This window comes from Buteo buteo, chromosome 32, assembly GCF_964188355.1.
Source record: "Buteo buteo chromosome 32, bButBut1.hap1.1, whole genome shotgun sequence".
Classification (NCBI taxonomy): Eukaryota; Metazoa; Chordata; class Aves; order Accipitriformes; family Accipitridae; genus Buteo; species Buteo buteo.
In genome coordinates, this window is record NC_134202.1 from 1,279,245 (window position 1) to 1,298,370 (window position 19,126).

The window sequence follows — 19,126 nt, forward strand, 5'->3', positions numbered from 1 at the left end:
TCCATCTTTTCCCCCTTTTCCCCCTGAGGATGCTGCCTAATATCAAGCAGTGTTTGGTAGATACCGGCCAGGGCCCAGCACAGTGTAGTGAGTTGTGTGTCTCTGGGATAACCACAGCATTTTTCTTTCAAAAATTCTATCACTTCATCAGGGTTCTGTAGTTGTTCGGGAGTGAACTTGCAAGTCACTGGAGGTGAGAAGTTCTCCAGATACCTTCCCACATTCTTCCACATGCCGTGCCACCCATGCATATCAAGCTTTGGGACAGATCTCTGGGTGGTACTCTTAAAGAGCCTTTTTGTAGCCCTAAACAAGACCTGGAACATAGTCAGGAGGCATAGCACTAACAGCACACTGGCTTGCGCATCCCAAGGATATTCAAAATTCTCGAAAACTGTTGTAATTAGTCGGAAGGAGAAAAGGGAGGGGAATGGACGGGGGGAAGTATCCCCCCCCAACTTCCCAATGGATTGGGTGTAATTACCAATAAAATCCGACAGAAGGTGCCCAAGGTATGGAAATGATATCACTGCCTCATACAGATACCAGCTTAACCTCATGACCAGTGATGTAATCATTTCACAAGTCGACATTGCCCAGCACAGCAAAATGATAATCCCAATCACTCTCCCAGAGATGAGATACGCAACTACAGGCAATACATAGAGCATATAAGAACTTACAAAACGCCACCATGTAAACAAATTAATCAACATTGTGACTAACATCTATTTATCTAGTTTAAGAAATGCGTATGACAAATTTGTTTCAAACACGCTCTGGCCAGATCTGTCATTATCTCAACCCTTCGTGCCCCACGTCGGGCGCCAAAAAGGACTGTCGTGGTTTATAGCCCAGCCGGTAACAAAGAACCACGCGGCCGCTAGCTCACTCCTCCCGCCCCCCTCCGGTGGGATGGGGGGAAGACGGAGGAGAGAAAAGAAGAAAAAAAACCTGGAACCTCGAGGGTTGAGATAAAGGCAGTTTACTGGGACAACACAAAGGAATTACAACAACAACAACGGTACTAATGAACGAGTATACAAAAAGAGTGATGCACAGTGCAACTGCTCACCACCTGGGACCTGACGCTCCGCCACTTCCCCCACCGAAAGAAGGATCCACCGCTCCGGCCCGCTCCCTATATATATACTGAGCATGATGTCACATGGTATGGAATAGCTCCTTGGCTAGTTCAGGTCAGCTGCCCCGGCCATGCCCCCCACCTCCCAGGTTCCTGTAAAAATTAACTCTATCCCAGCTGAACCCAGGACAGATGGATGCATAGTTAGATGGGAGTATGGAAGGGTGGATGCATGGAGGGGTCCTGGCGGCCTTTGTTGGTTGTCTGCCTGGTCAGAGGAGTGAGTGGTTTGAGGGTTTGATGGTTCAATGGAGGAATGGATTCAAGGACCGATTGGGGGAGAAATTCTTATAGAAAGGGATGTAATGCAAATAGGGAGGGATAGGTTTTTTTTGGTGGAATGGACAGACGGATGTTTGGATGGTTTGATGGATGGATGATTAGGTGAGTGTGTGGCTGGATGGTGGACTGGATGGTTGATTGTATGTGTGGATGGATGGGTTGGTGGGTGCATGGATGGACATGTGGATGTTAATGCCGGGCATTGTGCCCTCTCTGTTGCAGCTGCAGCCGAGCCAGAGGAACCACCATCCCAGCCCATCCTGGGCGAGCTGACGGCCTCCCACGTCAGCCCCGACTCTGTCCAGCTGCAGTGGAGCGTCCCCGAGGGCACCTTTGACTCCTTCACGGTGCAGTACAAGGATGCAGAAGGCCAGCCCCAGGTGCTGCCCGTGGATGGAGGTTCCCGCACGGTGACGGTGCCTGGGCTGTCACCGTCGCGCCGCTACAAGTTCAACCTGTACGGGGTGTGGGGTCGGAAACGTCTGGGCCCCGTCTCCACTGATGCTGTCACAGGTGAGGGTATCTGTGGGCTCCATTTGGGTTGGTGGGTTTGGAATGTGGCAGGAACAGGTCCACGTGGGGCATCTCTTGGGTATTGACTGTTGCATAGACATAGGTATGGGAGCAGGCAAGAGAGTGAGAGGGAGGGCTGGATAGATGGACAGACGGATGGATGGATAAGCAGGTGGAGGGATAGCTGTGTGTCTGATGGTTGGGTGATGGGTGTTTTGAATGGAGGCAAATAAGGATGGTTGTGTGCGTCGATCGATGTTTGGATGCAGGGTTGGATGGACGGATGGTTTCTTGTCCAGATCGATAGAAGAAGGTGGGTGGGAAGATGAGTGGTTGGATGGATGTCTGGAAACATGAATGCACAGAAGGTGAAATACCTGGCTGACTGCTTGTGTGGAGAGATGGAGAGCTGAATGGGTGGAGGGTTGCATGAATGAATGTTGCAGGAGATGGAAGTATGAATGTTGAGAGGGATGGATGGATGAATGGATGCATGGATGGATGGATGGATGAATGGAGAGATCGACACGTGGGTGGGTGGCTAAAAAGATGGGTGGAGGGATGAATGCATTGCTAAGAAGCCAAGCGATAACTGGAGAGACTGGTGGGGTGGCAAAAGGCTCTGCTGGAGGTTGGTTGGCTGACTGATAGCATGCCCTGATATATCGAAGATTGTTCATGCAAATGGGTGATGGAGGCCTGGGTGGCGGCATGGACAAAGAGCTGGAGAGATGAATGGTTGGTTGGACTGGATGGTGGGTAGACAATCAGCTAGATGGATGGAAAGGTGGATGGATGGATGGATGGATGGATGGATGGATGGATGGATGTTTGCAGGGATGTGTGGTAATTTATGTCGGGCATTGTGCTCTCTCTGTTGCAGCTGCAGCCAAGCCAGAGGAGGAACCACCATCCCAGCCCATCCTGGGCGAGCTGACGGCCTCCCACGTCAGCCCCGACTCTGTCCAGCTGCAGTGGAGCGTCCCCGAGGGCACCTTTGACTCCTTCACGGTGCAGTACAAGGATGCAGAAGGCCAGCCCCAGGTGCTGCCCGTGGATGGAGGTTCCCGCACGGTGACGGTGCCTGGGCTGTCACCGTCGCGCCGCTACAAGTTCAACCTGTACGGGGTGTGGGGTCGGAAGCGTCTGGGCCCCGTCTCCACTGACACCGTCACCGGTGAGTGGGTCTGTGGGCCCCATCTGTGCCCCCTTGGTGCCCTGGGTATGGAGCAGGAAAGGAGCTGGGTCTGGGTCTGTCCTGATCCCCTGGGGCCTTGTGGGAACTGGGAACATCTCTTGGGTGCTGCCGGGGTTAGAGGGAAGGGAGCATGGAAGATTGGAGGAGGGAGGGAAATGTGCATGGAGGGATGGAGGGATGGAGGGATGGGCAGGTGTCTAATTGCTTCCCTGAGGAGATGGATAGATGGAAGCTTGGTTTAGTTCATCCGTGAATGGATGGATGAATTGATCAAAGGACGGATGGATGGATGGATGGATTAGTAGACGGACGAACATTTGTATGAGTCTGGCTAACTGAGGGATTGACAGGTAGTTCGGATGCTTGGATGGATGCATAGGTAGATGGGAGTATGGAAGGGTGGATGCATGGAGGGGTCCTGGCGGCCTTTGTTGGTTGTCTGCCTGGTCAGAGGAGTGAGTGGTTTGAGGGTTTGATGGTTCAATGGAGGAATGGATTCAAGGACCAATTGGGGGAGAAATTCTTATAGAAAGGGATGTAATGCAAATAGGGAGGTGTCGTGGTTTAACCCCAGCCAGCAACTAAGCACCACGCAGCCGCTCACTCACTCCCCCCCCATCCAGTGGGATGGGGGAGAAAATCAGGAAAAGAAGTAAAACTCCTGGGTTGAGATAAGAACGGTTTAATAGAACAGAAAAGAAGAAACTAATAATGATAATGATAACACTAATAAAATGACAACAGTAAGTAATAAAAGGATTGAAATGTACAAATGATGCACAGGGCAATTGCTCACCACCTGCCCACCGACACCCAGCCAGTCCCCGAGCGGCCAAATCACTGCCCCCCCCCTTCCCAGTTCCTAAACTAGATGGGACGTCACATGGTATGGAATACACCGTTGGCCAGTTTGGGTCAGGTGCCCTGGCTGGGCATGAGAAGCTGAAAAATCCCCGACCATAGTCTAAACACTACTGAGCAACAACTGAAAACATCAGTGTTATCAACATTCTTCACATACTGAACTCAAAACATAGCACTGTACCAGCTACTAGGAAGACAGTTAACTCCATCCCGGCTGAAACCAGGACAGGAGGGATAGGGTTTTTTTGGTGGAATGGACAGACGGATGTTTGGATGGTTTGATGGATGGATGATTAGGTGAGTGTGTGGCTGGATGGTGGACTGGATGGTTGATTGTATGGGTGGATGGATGGGTTGGTGGGTGCATGGATGGACATTTGGATGTTAATGCCGGGCATTGTGCCCTCTCTGTTGCAGCTGCAGCCGAGCCAGAGGAACCACCATCCCAGCCCATCCTGGGCGAGCTGACGGCCTCCCACGTCAGCCCCGACTCTGTCCAGCTGCAGTGGAGCGTCCCCGAGGGCACCTTTGACTCCTTCACGGTGCAGTACAAGGATGCAGAAGGCCAGCCCCAGGTGCTGCCCGTGGATGGAGGTTCCCGCATGGTGACGGTGCCTGGGCTGTCACCGTCGCGCCGCTACAAGTTCAACCTGTACGGGGTGTGGGGTCGGAAACGTCTGGGCCCCGTCTCCACTGACGCTGTCACAGGTGAGGACATCTGGGGGACCCATCCATGCACCCCTTGGTGCCCTGGGTATGGAGCAGGAAAGGAGCTGGGTCTGGGTCTGTCCTGATCCCCTGGGGCCTTGTGGGAACTGGGAACATCTCTTGGGTGCTGCCGGGGTTAGAGGGAAGGGAGCATAGAAGATTGGAGGAGGGAGGGAAATGTGGATGGATGGATAGATGGATGGAGGGATGGGCAGGTGTCTAATTGCTTCCCTGAGGAGATGGATAGATGGAAGCTTGGTTTAGTTCATCCGTGAATGGATGGATGAATTGATCAAAGGACGGATGGATGGATGGATGGATTAGTAGATGGACGAACATTTGTATGAGTCTGGCTAACTGAGGGATTGACAGGTGGTTCGAACGCTTGGATGGACACATGGTTAGATGGCAGTGTGGAAGGGTGGATGCATGGAGGGGTCCTGGCGGCCTTTGTTGGTTGTCTGCCTGGTCAGAGGAGTGAGTGGTTTCATGCTTTGATGCTTCAAGAGCGGAACAGACTCAAGGACCAATTGGGGGAGAAATTCTTATAGAAAGGGATGTAATGCAAATAGGGAGGGATAGGGTTTTTTTGGTGGAATGGACAGACGGATGTTTGGGTGGTTTGATGGATGGATGATTAGGTGAGTGTGTGGCTGGATGGTGGACTGGATGGTTGATTGTATGTGTGGATGGATGGGTTGGTGGGTGCATGGATGGACATGTGGATGTTAATGCCGGGCATTGTGCCCTCTCTGTTGCAGCTGCAGCCGAGCCAGAGGAACCACCATCCCAGCCCATCCTGGGCGAGCTGACGGCCTCCCACGTCAGCCCCGACTCTGTCCAGCTGGAGTGGAGCGTCCCCGAGGGCACCTTTGACTCCTTCACGGTGCAGTACAAGGATGCAGAAGGCCAGCCCCAGGTGCTGCCCGTGGACGGAGGTTCCCGCACGGTGACGGTGCCTGGGCTGTCACCGTCGCGCCGCTACAAGTTCAACCTGTACGGGGTGTGGGGTCGGAAACGTCTGGGCCCCATCTCTACCGACACCATCACAGGTGAGGGTATCTGTGGGCTCCATTTGGGTTGGTGGGTTTGGAATGTGGCAGGAACAGGTCCACGTGGGGCATCTCTTGGGTATTGACTGTTGCATAGACATAGGTATGGGAGCAGGCAAGAGAGTGAGAGGGAGGGCTGGATAGATGGACAGACGGATGGATGGATAAGCAGGTGGAGGGATAGCTGTGTGTCTGATGGTTGGGTGATGGGTGTTTTGAATGGAGGCAAATAAGGATGGTTGTGTGCGTCGATCGATGTTTGGATGCAGGGTTGGATGGACGGATGGTTTCTTGTCCAGATCGATAGAAGAAGGTGGGTGGGAAGATGAGTGGTTGGATGGATGTCTGGAAACATGAATGCACAGAAGGTGAAATACCTGGCTGACTGCTTGTGTGGAGAGATGGAGAGCTGAATGGGTGGAGGGTTGCATGAATGAATGTTGCAGGAGATGGAAGTATGAATGTTGAGAGGGATGGATGGATGAATGGATGCATGGATGGATGGATGGATGAATGGAGAGATCGACACGTGGGTGGGTGGCTAAAAAGATGGGTGGAGGGATGAATGCATTGCTAAGAAGCCAAGCGATAACTGGAGAGACTGGTGGGGTGGCAAAAGGCTCTGCTGGTGGTTGGTTGGCTGACTGATAGCATGCCCTGATATATCGAAGATTGTTCATGCAAATGGGTGATGGAGGCCTGGGTGGCGGCATGGACAAAGAGCTGGAGAGATGAATGGTTGGTTGGACTGGATGGTGGGTAGACAATCAGCTAGATGGATGGAAAGGTGGATGGATGGATGGATGGATGGATGGATGGATGGATGGATGGATGTTTGCAGGGATGTGTGGTAATTTATGCCGGGCATTGTGCCCTCTCTGTTGCAGCTGCAGCCAAGCCAGAGGAGGAACCACCATCCCAGCCCATCCTGGGCGAGCTGACGGCCTCCCACGTCAGCCCCGACTCTGTCCAGCTGGAGTGGAGCGTCCCCGAGGGCACCTTTGACTCCTTCACGGTGCAGTACAAGGATGCAGAAGGCCAGCCCCAGGTGCTGCCCGTGGATGGAGGTTCCCGCACGGTGACGGTGCCTGGGCTGTCACCGTCGCGCCGCTACAAGTTCAACCTGTACGGGGTGTGGGGTCGGAAACGTCTGGGCCCCGTCTCTACCGACGCTGTCACAGGTGAGTGGGGCCACAGGACCATCCATGGCTCCTTGGAGTGCTGGGTTTGGAGTCTGGCAGGACGTTGGGCAGGGCCCATGGAAGATCCTTCACTCGTCTGGGAATTGGGAACTTCTCTTGGGGGGACTGTTGCTTGGTGGCTAGGTGGTGGGACGGGTGCAGGCAGGGCTGAAGGCGGTAAGGGAGGAGGAGCGAAAGGCAAGCCTGGAGGGAGGTAGCGTTGTGGTACGGGTGCTTGGATGAGTGTTTTGCTCGTTGGGTGAGGAGACGGTTGGATGGATAGTTGGATAGTTGGATGGATGATGGTGTGTGGTTGGTTAATAGGTTTATTGCATGGCTAGATGATGGAACAGATGGTTGCCTGCGTGGGTGGGTGTTTTGATGGAAGGGTGAGTCATAGGATGGTTGGATAGAGGAATTAATTCAAGGATAGATGGATGGAATCGCGCAGGGAGAAATGGTGACTGGATGGATGGAAGCATGGATGTTAGGATGGAGAAGCGGAGGGAGGGAAGGTTGCATGGAGAGATAGGCAAAGGGATTGGTGGGTGCATGGAAGGAGTGATGAAGACATGGACGAGTTGGTGGATGATGACATGGGTGACCAAAATCCTGCCTTACTGAGTAGAAGAATGCCTGTGTGGATGGTTGGAAGGCTGATGGGTAGAACCGTGTTAAGGGTGGGTGGAAGGACAGGTGGTTGGATGCTTGGGTGAACTGATACCTGCAGGGGTGATTTCTTGAATGTATGGGTGGATAGAGGAAAGGTTTGGTAGAAAAATGGATGGGTGGACGGACAAAGGGTTGGATGGATGGATGGATGGAAAAAAGGAATGGTGAATGTTTGGATGGACCTGTGGATGTTAATGCCGGGCATTGTGCCCTCTCTGTTGCAGCTGCAGCCGAGCCAGAGGAACCACCATCCCAGCCCATCCTGGGCGAGCTGACGGCCTCCCACGTCAGCCCCGACTCTGTCCAGCTGGAGTGGAGCGTCCCCGAGGGCACCTTTGACTCCTTCACGGTGCAGTACAAGGATGCAGAAGGCCAGCCCCAGGTGCTGCCCGTGGACGGAGGTTCCCGCACGGTGACGGTGCCTGGGCTGTCACCGTCGCGCCGCTACAAGTTCAACCTGTACGGGGTGTGGGGTCGGAAACGTCTGGGCCCCGTCTCCACTGATGCTGTCACAGGTGAGGACATCTGGGGGACCCATCCATGCACCCCTTGGTGCCCTGGGTATGGAGCAGGAAAGGAGCTGGGTCTGGGTCTGTCCTGATCCCCTGGGGCCTTGTGGGAACTGGGAACATCTCTTGGGTGCTGCCGGGGTTAGAGGGAAGGGAGCATGGAAGATTGGAGGAGGGAGGGAAATGTGCATGGAGGGATGGAGGGATGGAGGGATGGGCAGGTGTCTAATTGCTTCCCTGAGGAGATGGATAGATGGAAGCTTGGTTTAGTTCATCCGTGAATGGATGGATGAATTGATCAAAGGACGGATGGATGGATGGATGGATGGATTAGTAGATGGACGAACATTTGTATGAGTCTGGCTAACTGAAGGATTGACAGGTGGTTCGAACGCTTGGATGGACACATGGTTAGATGGCAGTGTGGAAGGGTGGATGCATGGAGGGGTCCTGGCAGCCTTTGTTGGATGTCTGCCTGGTCAGAGGAGTGAGTGGTTTCATGCTTTGATGCTTCAAGAGCAGAACAGACTCAAGGACCAATTGGGGGAGAAATTCTTATAGAAAGGGATGTAATGCAAATAGGGAGGGATAGGGTTTTTTTGGTGGAATGGACAGACGGATGTTTGGGTGGTTTGATGGATGGATGATTAGGTGAGTGTGTGGCTGGATGGTGGACTGGATGGTTGATTGTATGGGTAGATGGATGGGTTGGTGGGTGCATGGATGGACATGTGGATGTTAATGCCGGGCATTGTGCCCTCTCTGTTGCAGCTGCAGCCGAGCCAGAGGAGGAACCACCATCCCAGCCCATCCTGGGCGAGCTGACGGCCTCCCACGTCAGCCCCGACTCTGTCCAGCTGGAGTGGAGCGTCCCCGAGGGCACCTTTGACTCCTTCACGGTGCAGTACAAGGATGCAGAAGGCCAGCCCCAGGTGCTGCCCGTGGACGGTGGTTCCCGCACGGTGACGGTGCCTGGGCTGTCACCGTCGCGCCGCTACAAGTTCAACCTGTACGGGGTGTGGGGTCGGAAACGTCTGGGCCCCGTCTCCACTGACACCGTCACAGGTAAGGATGTCTTTGGACTCCATGTGGACCATGGGTTTCGATTAGGGCAGGAGCTTGGGCACGCACATTTTTGGATGATTGACTTGTTGGATTGGTGGATGGATGGGTGCAATAAAAATTGGATCATTGGATGGAAGGATGGGTGGCTCCTTGGTTGATTAGTTGATGGATATGTGTATGGATTGATGGAGATATGGATGGTTGGATGGTTGGATGGTTGGTTGCATGATCATGTGTGGTTTATGGAGTGTATGTGTGATTGGATGATTTTGTAGACACACGTCTGGGTGGGTGGATGGTGAGATGGTTGGTTGCATGTTGTGATTGGAGGAATAAAGGAGCATCTCATTAGTTAGATGTTGGAATGGAAGTGTTGATTCAAGGACTGCTGGATGGATGAAGGTGCATGAAGAGATGAGTGATTTTGATGGATGGAAGGATAGAGAGACAGATGGGTGGGTTGGTGGAGGGACATGTGGGATATTTGTCCTGGGCATTGTGCTCTCTCCATTACAGCTGCAGCTGAGCCGGAGGAGGAACCACCATCCCAGCCCATCCTGGGCGAGCTGACGGCCTCCCACGTCAGCCCCGACTCTGTCCAGCTGGAGTGGAGCGTCCCCGAGGGCACCTTTGACTCCTTCACGGTGCAGTACAAGGATGCAGAAGGCCAGCCCCAGGTGCTGCCCGTGGACGGAGGTTCCCGCACGGTGACGGTGCCTGGGCTGTCACCGTCGCGCCGCTACAAGTTCAACCTGTACGGGGTGTGGGGTCGGAAGCGTCTGGGCCCCGTGTCCACTGACGCTGTCACAGGTGAGGACATCTGGGGGACCCATCCATGCACCCCTTGGTGCCCTGGGTATGGAGCAGGAAAGGAGCTGGGTCTGGGTCTGTCCTGATCCCCTGGGGCCTTGTGGGAACTGGGAACATCTCTTGGGTTCTGCCTGGGTTAGAGGGAAGGGAGCATGGAAGATTGGAGGAGGGAGGGAAATGTGGATGGAGGGATGGAGGGATGGAGGGATGGGCAGGTGTCTAATTGCTTCCCTGAGGAGATGGATAGATGGAAGCTTGGTTTAGTTCATCCGTGAATGGATGGATGAATTGATCAAAGGACGGATGGATGGATGGATGGATTAGTAGATGGACGAACATTTGTATGAGTCTGGCTAACTGAGGGATTGACAGGTAGTTCGGATGCTTGGATGGATGCATAGGTAGATGGGAGTATGGAAGGGTGGATGCATGGAGGGGTCCTGGCGGCCTTTGTTGGTTGTCTGCCTGGTCAGAGGAGTGAGTGGTTTGAGGGTTTGATGGTTCAATGGAGGAATGGATTCAAGGACCAATTGGGGGAGAAATTCTTATAGAAAGGGATGTAATGCAAATAGGGAGGTGTCGTGGTTTAACCCCAGCCAGCAACTAAGCACCACGCAGCCGCTCACTCACTCCCCCCCCATCCAGTGGGATGGGGGAGAAAATCAGGAAAAGAAGTAAAACTCCTGGGTTGAGATAAGAACGGTTTAATGGAACAGAAAAGAAGAAACTAATAATGATAATGATAACACTAATAAAATGACAACAGTAAGTAATAAAAGGATTGAAATGTACAAATGATGCACAGGGCAATTGCTCACCACCCGCCCACCGACACCCAGCCAGTCCCCGAGCGGCCAAATCACTGCCCCCCCCCTTCCCAGTTCCTAAACTAGATGGGACGTCACATGGTATGGAATACACCGTTGGCCAGTTTGGGTCAGGTGCCCTGGCTGGGCATGAGAAGCTGAAAAATCCCCGACCATAGTCTAAACACTACTGAGCAACAACTGAAAACATCCGTGTTATCAACATTCTTCACATACTGAACTCAAAACATAGCACTGTACCAGCTACTAGGAAGACAGTTAACTCCATCCCGGCTGAAACCAGGACAGGAGGGATAGGGTTTTTTTGGTGGAATGGACAGACGGATGTTTGGATGGTTTGATGGATGGATGATTAGGTGAGTGTGTGGCTGGATGGTGGACTGGATGGTTGATTGTATGGGTGGATGGATGGGTTGGTGGGTGCATGGATGGACATGTGGATGTTAATGCCGGGCATTGTGCCCTCTCTGTTGCAGCTGCAGCCGAGCCAGAGGAACCACCATCCCAGCCCATCCTGGGCGAGCTGACGGCCTCCCACGTCAGCCCCGACTCTGTCCAGCTGGAGTGGAGCGTCCCCGAGGGCACCTTTGACTCCTTCACGGTGCAGTACAAGGATGCAGAAGGCCAGCCCCAGGTGCTGCCCGTGGATGGAGGTTCCCGCACGGTGACGGTGCCTGGGCTGTCACCGTCGCGCCGCTACAAGTTCAACCTGTACGGGGTGTGGGGTCGGAAACGTCTGGGCCCCGTCTCCACTGACGCTGTCACAGGTGAGGACATCTGGGGGACCCATCCATGCACCCCTTGGTGCCCTGGGTATGGAGCAGGAAAGGAGCTGGGTCTGGGTCTGTCCTGATCCCCTGGGGCCTTGTGGGAACTGGGAACATCTCTTGGGTGCTGCCGGGGTTAGAGGGAAGGGAGCATGGAAGATTGGAGGAGGGAGGGAAATGTGGATGGATGGATAGATGGATGGAGGGATGGGCAGGTGTCTAATTGCTTCCCTGAGGAGATGGATAGATGGAAGCTTGGTTTAGTTCATCCGTGAATGGATGGATGAATTGATCAAAGGACGGATGGATGGATGGATGGATTAGTAGATGGACGAACATTTGTATGAGTCTGGCTAACTGAGGGATTGACAGGTGGTTCGAACGCTTGGATGGACACATGGTTAGATGGCAGTGTGGAAGGGTGGATGCATGGAGGGGTCCTGGCGGCCTTTGTTGGTTGTCTGCCTGGTCAGAGGAGTGAGTGGTTTCATGCTTTGATGCTTCAAGAGCGGAACAGACTCAAGGACCAATTGGGGGAGAAATTCTTATAGAAAGGGATGTAATGCAAATAGGGAGGGATAGGGTTTTTTTGGTGGAATGGACAGACGGATGTTTGGGTGGTTTGATGGATGGATGATTAGGTGAGTGTGTGGCTGGATGGTGGACTGGATGGTTGATTGTATGTGTGGATGGATGGGTTGGTGGGTGCATGGATGGACATGTGGATGTTAATGCCGGGCATTGTGCCCTCTCTGTTGCAGCTGCAGCCAAGCCAGAGGAACCACCATCCCAGCCCATCCTGGGCGAGCTGACGGCCTCCCGCGTCAGCCCCGACTCTGTCCAGCTGGAGTGGAGCGTCCCCGAGGGCACCTTTGACTCCTTCACGGTGCAGTACAAGGATGCAGAAGGCCAGCCCCAGGTGCTGCCCGTGGACGGTGGTTCCCGCACGGTGACGGTGCCTGGGCTGTCACCGTCGCGCCGCTACAAGTTCAACCTGTACGGGGTGTGGGGTCGGAAACGTCTGGGCCCCGTCTCCACTGACACCATCACAGGTGAGGGTATCTGTGGGCTCCATTGATGTTCCCTTTGGGTTGGTGGGTTTGGAATGTGGCAGGAACAGGTCCACGTGGGGCATCTCTTGGGTATTGACTGTTGCATAGACATAGGTATGGGAGCAGGCAAGAGAGTGAGAGGGAGGGCTGGATAGATGGACAGATGGATGGATGGATAAGCAGGTGGAGGGATAGCTGTGTGTCTGATGGTTGGGTGATGGGTGTTTTGAATGGAGGCAAATAAGGATGGTTGTGTGCGTCGATCGATGTTTGGATGCAGGGTTGGATGGACGGATGGTTTCTTGTCCAGATCGATAGAAGAAGGTGGGTGGGAAGATGAGTGGTTGGATGGATGTCTGGAAACATGAATGCACAGAAGGTGAAATACCTGGCTGACTGCTTGTGTGGAGAGATGGAGAGCTGAATGGGTGGAGGGTTGCATGAATGAATGTTGCAGGAGATGGAAGTATGAATGTTGAGAGGGATGGATGGATGAATGGATGCATGGATGGATGGATGGATGAATGGAGAGATCGACACGTGGGTGGGTGGCTAAAAAGATGGGTGGAGGGATGAATGCATTGCTAAGAAGCCAAGCGATAACTGGAGAGACTGGTGGGGTGGCAAAAGGCTCTGCTGGTGGTTGGTTGGCTGACTGATAGCATGCCCTGATATATCGAAGATTGTTCATGCAAATGGGTGATGAAGGCCTGGGTGGCGGCATGGACAAAGAGCTGGAGAGATGAATGGTTGGTTGGACTGGATGGTGGGTAGACAATCAGCTAGATGGATGGAAAGGTGGATGGATGGATGGATGGATGGATGGATGGATGTTTGCAGGGATGTGTGGTAATTTATGCCGGGCATTGTGCTCTCTCTGTTGCAGCTGCAGCCAAGCCAGAGGAGGAACCACCATCCCAGCCCATCCTGGGCGAGCTGACGGCCTCCCACGTCAGCCCCGACTCTGTCCAGCTGGAGTGGAGCGTCCCCGAGGGCACCTTTGACTCCTTCACGGTGCAGTACAAGGATGCAGAAGGCCAGCCCCAGGTGCTGCCCGTGGATGGAGGTTCCCGCACGGTGACGGTGCCTGGGCTGTCACCGTCGCGCCGCTACAAGTTCAACCTGTACGGGGTGTGGGGTCGGAAACGTCTGGGCCCCGTCTCCACTGACGCTGTCACAGGTGAGTGGGGCCACAGGACCATCCATGGCTCCTTGGAGTGCTGGGTTTGGAGTCTGGCAGGACGTTGGGCAGGGCCCATGGAAGATCCTTCACTCGTCTGGGAATTGGGAACTTCTCTTGGGGGTACTGTTGCTTGGTGGCTGGGTGGTGGGACGGGTGCAGGCAGGGCTGAAGGCGGTAAGGGAGGAGGAGCGAAAGGCAAGCCTGGAGAGAGGTAGCGTTGTGGTACGGGTGCTTGGATGAGTGTTTTGCTCGTTGGGTGAGGAGACAGTTGGATGGATGGATGGATAGTTGGATAGTTGGATGGATGATGGTGTGTGGTTGGTTAATAGGTTTATTGCATGGCTAGATGATGGAACAGATGGTTGCCTGCGTGGGTGGGTGTTTTGATGGAAGGGTGAGTCATAGGATGGTTGGATAGAGGAATTAATTCAAGGATAGATGGATGGAATCGCGCAGGGAGAAATGGTGACTGGATGGATGGAAGCATGGATGTTAGGATGGAGAAACGGAGGGAGGGAAGGTTGCATGGAGAGATAGGCAAAGGGATTGGTGGGTGCATGGAAGGAGTGATGAAGACATGGACGAGTTGGTGGATGATGACATGGGTGACCAAAATCCTGCCTTACTGAGTAGAAGAATGCCTGTGTGGATGGTTGGAAGGCTGATGGGTAGAACCGTGTTAAGGGTGGGTGGAAGGACAGGTGGTTGGATGCTTGGGTGAACTGATACCTGCAGGGGTGATTTCTTGAATGTATGGGTGGATAGAGGAAAGGTTTGGTAGAAAAATGGATGGGTGGACGGACAAAGGGTTGGATGGATGGATGGATGGACAAAAGGAATGGTGAATGTTTGGATGGACCTGTGGATGTTAATGCCGGGCATTGTGCCCTCTCTGTTGCAGCTGCAGCCGAGCCAGAGGAACCACCATCCCAGCCCATCCTGGGCGAGCTGACGGCCTCCCACGTCAGCCCCGACTCTGTCCAGCTGGAGTGGAGCGTCCCCGAGGGCACCTTTGACTCCTTCACGGTGCAGTACAAGGATGCAGAAGGCCAGCCCCAGGTGCTGCCCGTGGACGGAGGTTCCCGCACGGTGACGGTGCCTGGGCTGTCACCGTCGCGCCGCTACAAGTTCAACCTGTACGGGGTGTGGGGTCGGAAACGTCTGGGCCCCGTCTCCACTGATGCTGTCACAGGTGAGGGTATCTGTGGGCTCCATTTGGGTTGGTGGGTTTGGAATGTGGCAGGAACAGGTCCACGTGGGGCATCTCTTGGGTATTGACTGTTGCATAGACATAGGTATGGGAGCAGGCAAGAGAGTGAGAGGGAGGGCTGGATAGATGGACAGACGGATGGATGGATAAGCAGGTGGAGGGATAGCTGTGTGTCTGATGGTTGGGTGATGGGTGTTTTGAATGGAGGCAAATAAGGATGGTTGTGTGCGTCGATCGATGTTTGGATGCAGGGTTGGATGGACGGATGGTTTCTTGTCCAGATCGATAGAAGAAGGTGGGTGGGAAGATGAGTGGTTGGATGGATGTCTGGAAACATGAATGCACAGAAGGTGAAATACCTGGCTGACTGCTTGTGTGGAGAGATGGAGAGCTGAATGGGTGGAGGGTTGCATGAATGAATGTTGCAGGAGATGGAAGTATGAATGTTGAGAGGGATGGATGGATGAATGGATGCATGGATGGATGGATGGCTGAATGGAGAGATCGACACGTGGGTGGGTGGCTAAAAAGATGGGTGGAGGGATGAATGCATTGCTAAGAAGCCAAGCGATAACTGGAGAGACTGGTGGGGTGGCAAAAGGCTCTGCTGGTGGTTGGTTGGCTGACTGATAGCATGCCCTGATATATCGAAGATTGTTCATGCAAATGGGTGATGAAGGCCTGGGTGGCGGCATGGACAAAGAGCTGGAGAGATGAATGGTTGGTTGGACTGGATGGTGGGTAGACAATCAGCTAGATGGATGGAAAGGTGGATGGATGGATGGATGGATGGATGGATGGATGTTTGCAGGGATGTGTGGTAATTTATGCCGGGCATTGTGCTCTCTCTGTTGCAGCTGCAGCCAAGCCAGAGGAGGAACCACCATCCCAGCCCATCCTGGGCGAGCTGACGGCCTCCCACGTCAGCCCCGACTCTGTCCAGCTGGAGTGGAGCGTCCCCGAGGGCACCTTTGACTCCTTCACGGTGCAGTACAAGGATGCAGAAGGCCAGCCCCAGGTGCTGCCCGTGGATGGAGGTTCCCGCACGGTGACGGTGCCTGGGCTGTCACCGTCGCGCCGCTACAAGTTCAACCTGTACGGGGTGTGGGGTCGGAAACGTCTGGGCCCCGTCTCCACTGACGCTGTCACAGGTGAGTGGGGCCACAGGACCATCCATGGCTCCTTGGAGTGCTGGGTTTGGAGTCTGGCAGGACGTTGGGCAGGGCCCATGGAAGATCCTTCACTCGTCTGGGAATTGGGAACTTCTCTTGGGGGTACTGTTGCTTGGTGGCTGGGTGGTGGGACGGGTGCAGGCAGGGCTGAAGGCGGTAAGGGAGGAGGAGCGAAAGGCAAGCCTGGAGAGAGGTAGCGTTGTGGTACGGGTGCTTGGATGAGTGTTTTGCTCGTTGGGTGAGGAGACGGTTGGATGGATGGATGGATAGTTGGATAGTTGGATGGATGATGGTGTGTGGTTGGTTAATAGGTTTATTGCATGGCTAGATGATGGAACAGATGGTTGCCTGCGTGGGTGGGTGTTTTGATGGAAGGGTGAGTCATAGGATGGTTGGATAGAGGAATTAATTCAAGGATAGATGGATGGAATCGCGCAGGGAGAAATGGTGACTGGATGGATGGAAGCATGGATGTTAGGATGGAGAAACGGAGGGAGGGAAGGTTGCATGGAGAGATAGGCAAAGGGATTGGTGGGTGCATGGAAGGAGTGATGAAGACATGGACGAGTTGGTGGATGATGACATGGGTGACCAAAATCCTGCCTTACTGAGTAGAAGAATGCCTGTGTGGATGGTTGGAAGGCTGATGGGTAGAACCGTGTTAAGGGTGGGTGGAAGGACAGGTGGTTGGATGCTTGGGTGAACTGATACCTGCAGGGGTGATTTCTTGAATGTATGGGTGGATAGAGGAAAGGTTTGGTAGAAAAATGGATGGGTGGACGGACAAAGGGTTGGATGGATGGATGGATGGACAAAAGGAATGGTGAATGTTTGGATGGACCTGTGGATGTTAATGCCGGGCATTGTGCCCTCTCTGTTGCAGCTGCAGCCGAGCCAGAGGAACCACCATCCCAGCCCATCCTGGGCGAGCTGACGGCCTCCCACGTCAGCCCCGACTCTGTCCAGCTGGAGTGGAGCGTCCCCGAGGGCACCTTTGACTCCTTCACGGTGCAGTACAAGGATGCAGAAGGCCAGCCCCAGGTGCTGCCCGTGGACGGAGGTTCCCGCACGGTGACGGTGCCTGGGCTGTCACCGTCGCGCCGCTACAAGTTCAACCTGTACGGGGTGTGGGGTCGGAAACGTCTGGGCCCCGTCTCCACTGATGCTGTCACAGGTGAGGGTATCTGTGGGCTCCATTTGGGTTGGTGGGTTTGGAATGTGGCAGGAACAGGTCCACGTGGGGCATCTCTTGGGTATTGACTGTTGCATAGACATAGGTATGGGAGCAGGCAAGAGAGTGAGAGGGAGGGCTGGATAGATGGACAGACGGATGGATGGATAAGCAGGTGGAGGGATAGCTGTGTGTCTGATGGTTGGGTGATGGGTGTTTTGAATGGAGGCAAATAAGGATGGTTGTGTGCGTCGATCGATGTTTGGATGCAGGGTTGGATGGACGGATGGTTTCTTGTCCAGATCGATAGAAGAAGGTGGGTGGGAAGATGAGTGGTTGGATGGATGTCTGGAAACATGAATGCACAGAAGGTGAAATACCTGGCTGACTGCTTGTGTGGAGAGATGGAGAGCTGAATGGGTGGAGGGTTGCATGAATGAATGTTGCAGGAGATGGAAGTATGAATGTTGAGAGGGATGGATGGATGAATGGATGCATGGATGGATGGATGGATGAATGGAGAGATCGACACGTGGGTGGGTGGCTAAAAAGATGGGTGGAGGGATGAATGCATTGCTAAGAAGCCAAGCGATAACTGGAGAGACTGGTGGGGTGGCAAAAGGCTCTGCTGGTGGTTGGTTGGCTGACTGATAGCATGCCCTGATATATCGAAGATTGTTCATGCAAATGGGTGATGGAGGCCTGGGTGGCGGCATGGACAAAGAGCTGGAGAGATGAATGGTTGGTTGGACTGGATGGTGGGTAGACAATCAGCTAGTTGGATGGAAAGGTGGATGGATGGATGGATGGATGGATGGATGGATGTTTGCAGGGATGTGTGGTAATTTATGCCGGGCATTGTGCTCTCTCTGTTGCAGCTGCAGCCAAGCCAGAGGAGGAACCACCATCGCAGCCCATCCTGGGCGAGCTGACGGCCTCCCACGTCAGCCCCGACTCTGTCCAGCTGGAGTGGAGCGTCCCCGAGGGCACCTTTGACTCCTTCACGGTGCAGTACAAGGATGCAGAAGGCCAGCCCCAGGTGCTGCCCGTGGACGGAGGTTCCCGCACGGTGACGGTGCCTGGGCTGTCACCGTCGCGCTGCTACAAGTTCAACCTGTACGGGGTGTGGGGTCGGAAACGTCTGGGCCCCGTCTCTACCGACGCTGTCACAGGTGAGTGGGGCCACAGGACCATCCATGGCTCCTTGGAGTGCTGGGTTTGGAGTCTGGCAGGACGTTGGGCAGGGCCCATGGAAGATCCTTCACTCGTCTGGGAATTGGGAACTTCTCTTGGGGGGACTGTTGCTTGGTGGCTGGGTGGTGGGACGGGTGCAGGCAGGGCTGAAGGCGGTAAGGGAGGAGGAGCGAAAGGCAAGCCTGGAGGGAGGTAGCGTTGTGGTACGGGTGCTTGGATGAGTGTTTTGCTCGTTGGGTGAGGAGACGGTTGGATGGATGGATGGATAGTTGGATGGATGGATGATGGTGTGTGGTTGGTTAATAGGTTTATTGCATGGCTAGATGATGGAACAGATGGTTGCCTGCGTGGGTGGGTGTTTTGATGGAAGGGTGAGTCATAGGATGGTTGGATAGAGGAATTAATTCAAGGATAGATGGATGGAATCGCGCAGGGAGAAATGGTGACTGGATGGATGGAAGCACGGATGTTAGGATGGAGAAACGGAGGGAGGGAAGGTTGCATGGAGAGATAGGCAAAGGGGTTGGTGGGTGCATGGAAGGAGTGATGAAG

General features: G+C 54.1%; 1 protein-coding gene across 1 annotated transcript in view; it reads left to right on the top strand.

The window, feature by feature from the left end:
- TNXB (tenascin XB) overlaps positions 1 to 19,126 on the top strand; it is a 58,808-nt gene that overhangs the window by 25,493 nt on the left and 14,189 nt on the right. The window contains exons 16-27 of the mRNA XM_075019301.1: positions 1,649 to 1,939; positions 2,829 to 3,116; positions 4,419 to 4,709; positions 5,471 to 5,761; positions 6,649 to 6,942; positions 7,839 to 8,129; positions 8,895 to 9,188; positions 9,705 to 9,998; positions 11,302 to 11,592; positions 13,531 to 13,824; positions 14,729 to 15,019; positions 15,895 to 16,188. Of these exons, the coding sequence (XP_074875402.1) occupies positions 1,649 to 1,939; positions 2,829 to 3,116; positions 4,419 to 4,709; positions 5,471 to 5,761; positions 6,649 to 6,942; positions 7,839 to 8,129; positions 8,895 to 9,188; positions 9,705 to 9,998; positions 11,302 to 11,592; positions 13,531 to 13,824; positions 14,729 to 15,019; positions 15,895 to 16,188 (3,504 nt within the window). The remainder of the gene's footprint in view (positions 1 to 1,648; positions 1,940 to 2,828; positions 3,117 to 4,418; positions 4,710 to 5,470; positions 5,762 to 6,648; positions 6,943 to 7,838; positions 8,130 to 8,894; positions 9,189 to 9,704; positions 9,999 to 11,301; positions 11,593 to 13,530; positions 13,825 to 14,728; positions 15,020 to 15,894; positions 16,189 to 19,126) is intronic.